This window comes from Primulina huaijiensis, chromosome 17, assembly GCF_012295235.1.
Source record: "Primulina huaijiensis isolate GDHJ02 chromosome 17, ASM1229523v2, whole genome shotgun sequence".
In the NCBI taxonomy this organism is placed as follows: domain Eukaryota; kingdom Viridiplantae; phylum Streptophyta; class Magnoliopsida; order Lamiales; family Gesneriaceae; genus Primulina; species Primulina huaijiensis.
This window is the reverse complement of record NC_133322.1, coordinates 2,188,059-2,200,621: the sequence shown is the minus strand read 5'-3', so window position 1 is coordinate 2,200,621 and position 12,563 is coordinate 2,188,059. Positions and strand designations below refer to the sequence as shown.

At 30.2% G+C, this 12,563-nt stretch overlaps 1 protein-coding gene across 3 annotated transcripts; it reads right to left on the bottom strand.

Moving 5' to 3' along the window:
* Positions 1 to 1,762: 1,762 nt before the first annotated feature.
* LOC140962878 (zinc finger CCCH domain-containing protein 53) lies at positions 1,763 to 5,968 on the bottom strand. Of its 3 annotated transcripts, none has more exons than XM_073421936.1 (10): positions 5,673 to 5,968; positions 4,365 to 5,440; positions 4,110 to 4,262; positions 3,814 to 3,999; positions 3,630 to 3,721; positions 3,067 to 3,318; positions 2,823 to 2,982; positions 2,505 to 2,723; positions 2,326 to 2,403; positions 1,763 to 2,247 (listed from the first exon to the last, which is right to left on the bottom strand). In XM_073421936.1, exons 2-9 carry the CDS (start codon positions 5,270 to 5,272, stop codon positions 2,370 to 2,372), a joined length of 2,004 nt encoding a protein of 667 aa, XP_073278037.1. In that variant the 5' UTR covers positions 5,273 to 5,440; positions 5,673 to 5,968; the 3' UTR covers positions 1,763 to 2,247; positions 2,326 to 2,369. The 3 variants fall into 3 exon arrangements, with proteins under 3 accessions (XP_073278037.1, XP_073278040.1, XP_073278038.1); XM_073421939.1 differs by having other exon boundaries at positions 5,698 to 5,968; XM_073421937.1 differs by having other exon boundaries at positions 5,725 to 5,967.
* Between the last annotated feature and the right edge of the window lie 6,595 nt (positions 5,969 to 12,563).

Here is a 12,563-nt window from a genome sequence, read left to right as displayed (position 1 = left end):
TGAGTGAATAATGACAATTACTTTATCTTGTCAGTGGAACACGTAGTTCTCATAACGTTGGAGGGCCACATAGCAATTTTAGTACAGTACTGCCACCAAGGCACTATCTCCCAGATATTCTTAGGTCCTTTGCTTCCCACATGTGCACGTTAAATCTTTCCCGATTTGATTCTCAAAACACTTATATATATATATATATATATAAAACAACAGCAGTAAAATTTCATATCATTCATTTATGATCTATCTACTTATTTTTTCTAATATATGAAGAAAACCTCATAAGTGAGGTCATGAGTTCTAGTAGAACGAGATGAGCATGAGTATGAGCGTCAAATGACAAGTTGAGCTCGGCTCGGCCGAGATGCTGCTCGAGTTTAATCGATTATTCGATATTTGAGTATCACATTTGTACGTGTATCAAAAGAAAATGTTAGAAACAAATATTCGAGTGAGTATAAATAAATTATGGACGAATCCAAATAAAATAACTATAATTAAGCCTCAAGCAACTTTACAATCAATTCAAACTTCGGTTACATGTATTGAGGTTGACCAATTGATTTGCAACATGATTATCATCTCAATTTTAATATTTTCAGTTTCATTTAGAGAACAGGGACGGGTCATGGGGCATTTGGTGGAATGGACCCAATCAACAGTGGACATAATTTAGAGAACATATGCTAAGTCATCTCCCATGTCATGATGTGATTCTTGTAACCCTCATCACATAAAATAATAAAAATAGTTTGAAAAAAATTTTGCTGGAATTTTGGTTTTAATCAAATGCTCAATTTCGGATATTTTTTGCACACTTTTGAAAATAAGAGTCGTAAATGTTGAAAATTAATATATGATAATGTATATAATAATGTATTTATTTTTATATTATTTTCAAAAAAATTTTATAAATAGATATCTCAATTTGTGAAGAAAAACACAATTCAATAGACAAAATTTTACAAAATGTGTAATCTAATATATTTTTTTTTGTAAGTTGAGATTTTTATTTTTTAACGTAAAAAAAGAACATCCACAGCTGAGTGACAAAACTCTTGGACAATATAAAAATATTGAAAGATACCTGATGCTCTAAGGCCATAATCTTACTTAGAAAACGACACCAATCATACCCATTTTTTTCAAGGAAAAAAGTAGAAAGGAAATTTCCCTAATTTTTGTCTTCATAATAATGACAATAACCCATCCCCACATGTTTCTTTCCTTCTGTCTACACTAAATCTGAAATAACAACGCTCTCTTTATAATTTAAAATTAAATATATTATATTAAAACATAAAAATATTACCCCAAATATAATATAAACTCGACTTTATAAATTAAACATATTATATTAAAACATTAAAAAAAACAGTCGATTTATTTCCGATTATTTCAAACGAGATTCGACAATGAGAACCCACTAAGCAGCAGTATCATAGGGGGACCAAAAGACATGCTAAATTTCAAAATACAGACAAAATTTGAAAATTTTTATTCTAAATAAATAACACCAAACCAAACAGAGGACCCATCACATTTTAATTAAGACGTTCAGTCAGCAGACAGCAACATTTACTCTCAAACTATTACAATGTACTCACAGATCCAAATATTTGAATTTTGTTCGAAAATTCGACATGCAAAGTATTCATCTTGAGTTCTTGGTTTGCATAACAACAGAGAGAAAGATTAAAACACAAGAGGATGAATCTATAACTTTCTTGTAATAGTATTAGCATAAAATATCTGCATCAGCTAAACAACGACTTCGTTTATATAAGTAAAAGAAGGGAAACCTTAATTTTCTGGAATCATACAGTGGGAGACCGTATCCATCAATGGAGACGAAAGAAGAGAAAAATTACAGCTCCTGATAAAGTGTTATTCCTTTGATCTTTTGAGTAAGATGATGACTATCTTTTTATACCTGTGGTCCGACGAGATTACAGCTAAGAAGACCGAATATTACAGTGCAGCATATATTTAATGTCCTTATATATAAAGAGAATGAGCTGAGAAAAAAGATGGACGTCCCACTTTCTTTTACTGCCTTTTATACATATATATTATATATATATGCATATCTTGTTTTGTAATAGGTAATATAGTATTTATTAGTTATGTACTGGTGGTGGTTCCAACTGTTGTGGTGATGGTTGAGGTGGCGGGGGCGGCAGCGGAAACGGAGTTGGTGGTGGTGGTGCTTTACAGGTAGGAATCTCTATCCTGTCAAAAAGAAGCCTGGGAAATGGCTCTTGAATTAGGTGAAGGAATAAATAAGTTTGATGAAGAAGACTTGAATAATTGTTGGCATCTTACCTTCAATAAGGTGGTTGCAGGGCAACAAGATATTTCATTAAAGTCTACATTCCAATGGTCTCATGACCAGAAGCAAACCTACATCAAGGTCATATATGATTTTCTAGTACTAATTAATGTTTTGCAATAATAGTGTAAGAAAATTATTTGAGCAATGCAAGAGAGAACATAACATATACCTGGGAACTTGGAAGTAACATGACTTAAATGGAGTAATGTCCAGTGAAGTGGAAGGAAGAAAAGTTGGGCCGGTGATCAAATTATCGTTCTTCAAAGCCGGTGTAGGATTGAATCCATTCTCGTCCACGGTCTCCACCCCGCCATTAGAGAATGCCATTGTACAATCACTGGCAGCAATTGATGAAGCGAAGGGGCTATCGGGGAGGTTGTGATCCGAGCTGTATTTTTTATACTTTTAGTTAACTTTAATCCACTGATGCATGATACACTGAAATGGAATATCTAATCTTCATCATTTGACTAGAGAGAGTTGAAACCTTTCTTGCAAATCACGTTCTTCAGAGAAGTTTTCCTTCCCATTGTCACTTTCAGTTTTGACAAAAGAATCTTTGTTCTCCACCGTGCTTTCGGTAGGATTAATGGCCTCGTTGGCAGAAACATTTACCAGATTCGGAATTGTTCCATCCGGGATGTTTCCTGCAATAACATAGTTCCACGTGTTCATTCTCCATACATTGATTACGCAATTTCAGAGAAAATGGGATTTGGTAAAATGGGAACCTTCTGATTTGGCTTCCGGGCTGCTTCGATCAGAAGGCACCATGCTTTGATTGTAAAAAGTTGGCGAGTACGCGGACGGTGAAATAATGGCGCCAGTGGAGAGGGTACGGTTGTGGCTATTCCTCTTGACATCAAGAAGCTGTAGGCTCATAAGTCTCCTATTCTGTAGTTCAATGGCTTGTTGCAAGTCAGCTTGTTCCTCCAATTTTCTCCTCCATAATATATCCTGAGTATTGTACAGCATTCTTGCACCTAACGTGCAGCCAAATATTAAACTGGACTGTATGAGAAATTGCCAAATTTGCCATCTTGGGATACCAAAATAGTAATAGGCAAACATATAAACAAAGTGTTGGACCACCCCATTAATGATCACAACTTTGGGAAAGATTGATTCATAAAATTGTACCAAAGATCCAAGGTATTGCAAAGTTCAGCCTTAGGGCAATCACGTTCATTCACACCGCAGGAGTACGCAATTGCATATAATTAATTCTTGGCTTATATTTTCCAATAATGGGGGCGGTCAAGCATAAAACATCAATAATTAGTTCAATTCTTACCAAGGTGAATATCAAAATGATCTCTAGATTCAAGACCGGTAGGGCTACCACACGCGTTGAATTCGCCCCTTTCCCTTTCCATTTGTTGTCTCCTGCAACAACACACCATTAGCAAGAATTCAAGAATCCCGCATCGTATACCACAAAGAGAAACCTAGTAGGAATAAAAGGGTTAACAAATCACCTATGCTTATCTGGGATTTTGCCCTTCTCCTTGTATGGCTTCACGAGAACTCGAGCATCGCACACGAAATGAGGATTACCCTTTGCAAGAATGAGCTTCACCGTTTCTGGATAATCAAATGTGACGAAGCCAAACATCCTCTTCTGCTGATATGGAATCCTCACATCTTGGACCGGCCCAAAGATACTTCAAGATCAAAGAAAATACATAAAAATCAAATCCCAAAAGCTCAATTAGCTTAGAAAAGCAAGAAATCGGTTATTCAACTTCATGGAGTCCAATAAAATATAATGCACCTAAAGTAAGTGGAAACATCTTCTTCTTTGAAAGTGCTGTCAGCTGGAAATGTCAGGTAAATTTGCCTTGAACCGGGATTCACTATTCCAAGATCAACTCTTTCCAGCCTATTTCTGCTAGATTTGTACATACCTTCGCTCATCATCAATGCTCTAAAAATAAAGACGTAAAAAAGAAAGAATATATTTAATCTAGAAAACAACCCGAAGATTAACAAGATCTGGAAAGTAAAACATTATTACTTCGCTACAAACCTTGGACTGTCGGCAGGAAATTGCTGCTGCAGAAGAAAATTAATGCATTTGCTTGTGGTCCGTGGAGAATAAGCAGCCAGCCGCTGCTGTTGAGTTGACTTTGAACGGAGCAAATCTTGGCACTGCTGCTCCATCAACTCGAAATTACTAGGTGAACCCACAGCCACAGCTCCACCTTCCACCGCCATAGAACCGCCACTGTCGCCGCCGTGGAGGAAGGGGCAGCTGGTACCATTCTTGCAGTACCCTCTAGCGTAATACAAACAAGGCTTCCACCCATACACTCCTCCACTCAGATCATCGGACCCAATGCAGATATCATTCACAGAGCAGCTCCTACGGTGGACCGCAGCGGCACCAGCCCAGCTTCCGGGGTACGAAGGGAAGCAAACGGGGTCGCTTCCATCATTCAGAAAAGATAATTGATCTTGAAGCTGAAGCTCGTCGATCAAATCTACCTCCCCACTCGTATAAAAGGGAGTCGCAGTAGAGTTCATAGTGGATGGTGAGCTGCCATTAATGTAACCACCAGGACTGATTAAATCATCTGAGCTCTGAAAATCCGAGAAGCTGGAACTTATACTAAGAGGAGAAGGAAGATTCAAACCACCAAGAACCCTAGATGAAGCAGAAGAACAAGAATTCTGCCTTGAAAGAGTTGATAAAGTGTTGCTAAAAGTTGAAGGAGACAAAGGAGTTGAAGGGGAGTTTGATGACACTAAACCAAGTTCTTTTCTTGCTCTAAGAACAACGGAGTGTAGCAAATATTCAGGGCCAAACGCTAAGCGGATCATTTCCTTCTCCCCATGATCTTGAATCAATAAGACCCCCATGATTTTAGAAGCATTTTCAGGGTCTAAACTTTGGATCCTCTGAAAGACAATCTTTGTTGCTTCATATGGTTCCATGTTTATTTTTAGGGTTGGTAGCAGATTTCACTCCAACCCTTCCCAAATTCTGTACCTTTATGTGAGTAAAGATTGCAAAAAAGCAAATGGGTAAAAAAAATCTTTCTTTTCTTGCTTCCACGCTCACACCCACAGCTGTAAATTAGAGTTCCATCAGTAGTCCACTACCTGCAGAAAATCATAAAAAGAAGAAAAGGTAAGTGTTAAATAAAGGAGTATTTCCTTTGAGGAAATGTAAGAGAAAAGGAAAAAATCATTCAAAGTTGCCGCTGCGCAAAAAATAAAAACAGGGTAGTTGAATTCTTCTACGAAGATATATAATTAATAACACTAGCATCATCATACACAGGCTGATGACGATGAAAAATCTCAAGATTCAAGAAAAATAATTAAAAAAAACCTCAGAATCAAATAAGCACAAACACGAGCTTGCTCTGAAAACCAAGAATCACCTCTGAAATATTTCATCTTTCTTCCATATTACTTATTTATGTTCTCTCTCCTGTTCAAGTTTTCAAATGTTTCTTATCAATGGAAGTAACAAAAGCCGAACCACTGCCTTCTCTCTTGTGCCTTCTGGATTCAGCAGCAGTTTGACAGTAACAACAGCATCATGAACACAGCACAGAACAATTAATTCGGCGTTTGGAAAAAGACCACCATGGATTCACCCTCCTGTTAAATGGGCAGTTGTTAAAAAAATAAAAAAAATACCAATTCAAGAGCTGTAAAATATTAAATATCACGATTTTACTGCACTTGAATCGTAAACATGCATATGTCCCTCTTTCAAAAACTTTAATTAATTTAATTTAATTTAATTTAATTTAATTTAATGAGGCGTTTGGAGAGTCGTCCTTTTTAGTGGGTTCGGATCTTTCAAAAAAAATAGTGCACGTTCTCTATCTGACACACAAACACACACTATCTTCCAATTTTTTCACTTCTTTTTGAGCTGCTTCGGGTGACGAACCCTTACATGCAGAGCCCAGCGCGTCCCGTGCACGCTTCAATGGTGCTTATTTGGGTGGGGCGTGTCATACGCGGGTCCGGGTCCGGGTCGTGTGCCAAATTAGTGGAGATTCGGGTTTCCGTGAAAGGCAATTAACAAGTTTGATTATAAATGCTACATTACATGTAATAATTGCCCATTATTTAAACTTACACTTTCGGGTCGGAGGCTTTCTATCTACTAGCTACTATACGCGGGTCGCGTGTGTACATTATTTTTTATAATTATCGAAGGATATCAGTGGAATTTGACAAATTATCGAGGGACTAAAGTACTATTTAAATTGTTGTAATTAAAAAAAATAAAAACAAAAATATTTGTTGAAATTAAAAACAAAAGTATAATATTGATATCACATAAAAATAAAATTGGAAGAGTCAAAAACAGACTAAAACATCATTTTTATCTCTATTATAGAGATTCTTAATAAATAGTAATCAATCTATACTATCTACTCATCTGTGCACGTTGAATCCCTATTTTTCACATGCATATATATTTTTCAAATAAATCAGTTGTTGAAAAATATTGAATTGTTAACCATGATATAAACTAAAGATGTTATTTCCTCTGCTTTTTTTATATAAATTTAAGAGAATAACATATTTTGGTATTTTGAAAATAAAAATATGGTATTACCCTATATCTTTCACAAAAATTTTTGTAAGACAATTTTACATGTCAATTTTGTGAAACAGATATCAAATTCGACTAAATTCATGAAAAAATATTATTTTTTATACTAAAAATATTATTTTTACTTTAAATATGGATCACGTTAACATGTCTAACGAAAGTAGATTTTTGAGATTGTTTCACAAATTACTTACTTTATATATTTTTTTAATAAAGTTAAAGGTATATATGTGAATGAAGAGATATTTTAGCTTATGATTTATAGTTTAGAGCCCGAATAGCTTTGAAGTCTAAGCTTTGACTTTTTTAAGAAAAATTTCTAACGAAATCATTTGACGGGTCATTTTTATAAGACATATCTCATATCTTACTCGACTCATGAAAATATATTATTCGTCATGTCAAAATATTACTTTGCACTCCAAATATAAATCAAATCGATATAAATATATGTGACAGTCTCATAAGATATCTATTTTTTTCCCAAATAAAAGTGGATAATCATTTTTGTTTTTTTGCGATTTCTAACACACTTGAAATTTTGTTCGATCAATTTGATTTCAAGATATAAATAAATTTTTTTGGTAGAGCTCTGATTATTTCGTGTCGACTAATTATTTTGTGTAGGTTCTACGAGCATAGTGTTGTGCTAGTTTGAATTAAGGTTAAAACGTACGTTATTATTGTATAAATCAAGCTATATCCTTGTACATCAAACATTGGAAAGATTTGCTTAAAACGAGAGGAAAAAAATGTAATTTCAAATGAGATCCTATTAATTTCAAATCAGAAATGTAAATTATTTATTTATTTATTAAGATGATCGTTACATCAAATGAGAATATCCTAGTAGATCGAAAATATAATTAATATGGTTGTTATATTGATGATATTAATTATTACAATGATCAGTGTAACGACTCCAAAACATCAAGTGGTGAGACAAAAAAGACTTGGTATAACCGTAGTATAATATAATGCTAGTTTATTTCCAATAATTAATAATAATAATATTATTATTATTTTTATTATTATTATTATTATTGTTATTAATAATATTAATATATAAATATATGTGTTTTTTATATTATGGACACTCAATATGAGAATCTATATGAGCATCGTTGAGAAAAAAAATATTTACTAAATATGTTATGATATATTTAATAAGTGGACGATCAACTTAACGATATTAACAAATGAGTTCCAAAATGTGTATATACGTGTGTGTCTTATATCAGATATGTTAGTTGTCTTATNTATATATATATATATATATATATATGCACACAGTATGTCTCTTATGAGACGATCTCACGAATTTTTATATGTGAGACGGGTCAACCATACCGATATTCACAATAAAAAGTAATATTCTTAACATAAAAAGTAATAATATTTCATGGATGACCCAAATAAGAGATCTTTCTTACAAAATACAATCCGTGATACCGTCTCACATAAATTTGTATATATATATATATATATATATATAGATATATATATAATACTCGAAAAAAGGTGAGGCGATAAATTGAAATGGCGCATGATATATTTGTGACATCTCTTGTCATTGTCTCTCTAATATATGTCCCCACAAACAAAATAGATTATTATAATTGAATCCCTGTCCCTAGATTATTGCTCACTACTAACACTTTCAATTTATAATCACTTTATTTAATATTGGTCAATAGTTTTTAGGTATTGCTTATCTCTTTGTCGCTTTAAGTTACACTATTAGATTTCTATCATATAAATTGCTTTTCAAAAGTACTGTCATATGTTTTTTTCTAAAAAAAATTTAACCTTAAACTTTTTCCATTCTTTTATTTATTGCAAAAAAACAATGACACTCATAATAATTATATATATATATATATATATATTTTATATAGATATATATATATATATATTTTATATAGATATATATATATATATATTTTATATGGATATATATATATATATATATTTTATATATATATATATATATATATAGATACTATAAAATATATTATATTCGTTAAAGAATTTGTAGTCCACTTTAGTTCCTATTTTATGTCAGCTATTTCAAAGCTCATTATTGCTTACAGCACATAACCTCAATCACGGCTCCCTTTTGAAAGGCAAATTGGATTGTGATTGGACAATCTGTATAAAAATTTTAGCATGACTTTGGTTCATTAACAAAATTTTTTTCAAATTATTTTGTGTTATATTTGAATTTTTTTATATGATATGGTCACATATGAGTTATTGGATTAATATATATATCAATTTTTCATAAAAATATGAGAGACTCATGTGATCTAATTATATTAAAATAGAATGAAAAACACTCGCGATGTAACATAGATTAGCCCATATTTTTTCTAGATGGACGGACGTTAAAAGTTTTAACTCTAGCCAATAGAGACAATACAATAGAAGCCCCTCTCGTCCAATTGTAATGAAAAAATTCGAAAATTTCGAGCCTTTAGCAAAAAAAAAAAAGGTATGCTTGATTTTCATGTTTACTACTTATAAACATTGATTAAGATATATATATATATATATATATAAAAGCAGAGTTTTTGCCAAAAATAGTAATTTTACGTCAAAATATCATTTCTAAATAAGGAAAGATACATCATGAATATTGAAATATGTGTACTGCAATAAATGATAACTTCAATTATTGATTGCATTGATTATATTAATTCATTTAGTTCAAATTTGAATTTAATTTATTTTTATAGTAATTCAAATATAATTTATGTATTATATTTTATTTATTTATTTATTTATTTAAATTGAAACTAATCTCTATTGAAAACATAAACTACATTAAAATTTTTGCATTGATTATGTCAATCAATTTAATTTGTGATATGATTTTGTGTTACTATGATATATTAATTTTTATTACAAGATGTATAAATAAATTTTAAATAAATATGATTGCAATGTTCAGCATCAGTCAAAATGTCATTTTTAAAAAAGAAAAATATATCATGAATATTGACATATGTATACTGCAATAAATGATCACTTCAATTATTGTTTGCATTGATTATATCAATTCATTTAATTCAATTTTGAATTTAATCACTTTTTATATTAATTCAAATGTAATTTATGTATTATCTGTTTTTTTATATTTTTATTCAAACTGAAACTAAACTCTATTGAAAACATAAACTATATTAAAATTTTTGCATTGATTATATCAATCAATTTAATTAAAAACTGTATAAATAAATTTAAAATACAAATGATTGCAATGCTCAGTATCACTCGTGAGGTAAATCAATCAAAAATATATTTTGCTATTTTAAGTAATTTTCTGCCCAAATTAATTTAAAAAAAAAAGAAATACAATATTTAATTAGTTTATTTAATTTTTCTTAAAATAAAATTGATTGATTATTAAAAGTTATCACTACAACAATGTTTTCCAATAGACATTAAATTACCATTTAATAATCATAAATTTTTTTTATCCCAAATGCATATTATTTCGAGATTACCTTAATTTGAAAGGATTAATGTATTGTAGTTTTCTTCCAAAAACCATATGTATATTGTATATTTTGAATTGTCTTCTTAAAAATTCAAATAAGAGAGCCCAAGAAAATTAAAAGAGATAGATTCAAAAGAGTTTCAAATGGACATTAAATTACCCTCAATAAACATGTATATTACCCTCAATAATCAGAAATGTTGACACTCAATGCATGCAATTCGAGATTTTCATAATTTCAAAGAGTTAATGTTTGATATAAATATGCCAAAAGCATCCATTGCATAATTTTTGTCCCTTGGGATGTCTTATTTGAATTTTAAATTATAAATAATGCAATATTGTATATTATACTAGAAAATCAATTTTATTCTATTTATCTTACTAAATTTATCTACTCCAAAATTGAATTATGAAATGACTTATCTTTTCAGCATCATATCTGAGTTGAATCCTTCCAAGATGTAATGTTCGTTTAAATTTATATTTGTTCTTTGTTATGAACTACCTACATATGGAAACAATGAGATATTAAGTTTGAAATCTGACTTTCATGATCGAGAAGTAAAAAAATATTATTCTTCTATTTGTACAAAATTTTAATTATTATGTATTTACTAATGTGATGATTTTATTCTATATTACAAAGTTTACGGATACATGATAGTATAAAATGTCACGTAATGGAAATGATTAAATCAATTCTAAATAAAGTACGCATTTTATTAGGAGACAACTTATAAAATTTATTGACATTGTTTTGGAATACACATAATAAATGTTAATAAAATAACTTTTTTGGTTTATACATAATTTATTTATAATTGCATATTTCATTTTTCTTTAGGAATGATAGGTTGTTGTGTATATCATGAAGATATTTTAAAGATAAAATCACAACTCATTTAGATAAAGATATTGATGAAACAATTATTTATCATTCAAATGTGTGAAACACGTGTCACGTCACAAAATTGTTTGTGAGTGTGAATTTAGATGAAATTATTGAATTTTAAAAAAAGTATTTCTCATTAATTTCATTGAATTTGATTTAAATATATTTTTTTATCACATGTTAAAAAATAATAATATATAGCTTCTCAAAAATTAAAGAATTAAATATGTATTAAGGTTAGTGGTCACGATCAATACACTAAACACGATATGCATCATGTCATTGTCTTAGGCTAACACAATCTAAAATTTTGATATATGATAGTGATTATTAGCCAAAAAAATTAATCGACATGCGTTGTATTTAAGAAAGTTTTTTAAAATTATCGAAAAAATAGTTTTTATAATTATATTATTTTTTTAGTTTAAATGTCTATTTATTTTTCACTAATTTTTAATAATATCATCTTGTGCATCGCACGGGTTAAATAATAGTATATATATATTTTAAAGTTCCCGCCAAAATTACTTAATAAAAAAGGAAATACAACATTTTAATTATATTTAATTTTTCTTAAAAAATATTAGTCAAGTATTAAAAGTTATCACTTAAATAATGTTTTCTAATAAACATTAAATTACCACTCAGTAATAAAAAATGTTTGACCTAAATGCACGTTATTTCGAGATTATCTTAATTTGAAAGAGTTAATGATAATAATTTTCTTCCAATACCGTATGTATATTGTATCTCTTGATCTTCTTAAAATTCAAATAATAGAGCTTGATAAATTAAAAGATAGATTCAAGATGGTTTCAAATAGACATTAAATTACCCTCAATTAACATGTCTATTACCCTCAATAATCAGAAATTTTTGACACTCAATACATGAAATTCGAGATTTTCATAATTTGAAATAGTTAATGCATGATATAATTATGTCAAAAGAACCTTATTCATTTATCTTACTAAATTTATGTGCTTTACAATTGAATTCTGAAATGACTCATATTTTCAGCATCATCCGTGAGTTGAATCCTTCCATGATGCAATACACATTTAAACTTAGATTTGTTAGTTACGAACTACCTACATATGGAAATAACAAGAGCAATGAGACATTAAGTTTTGAATCTGTCTTTCCTGATCGAGAAGTAAAAAATATTATTCTCCTATTTGTACAAAATTTTAATTATTACGTATTTGCTAATGTGATAATTTTTTTCTGTATTACAAAGTTCTCA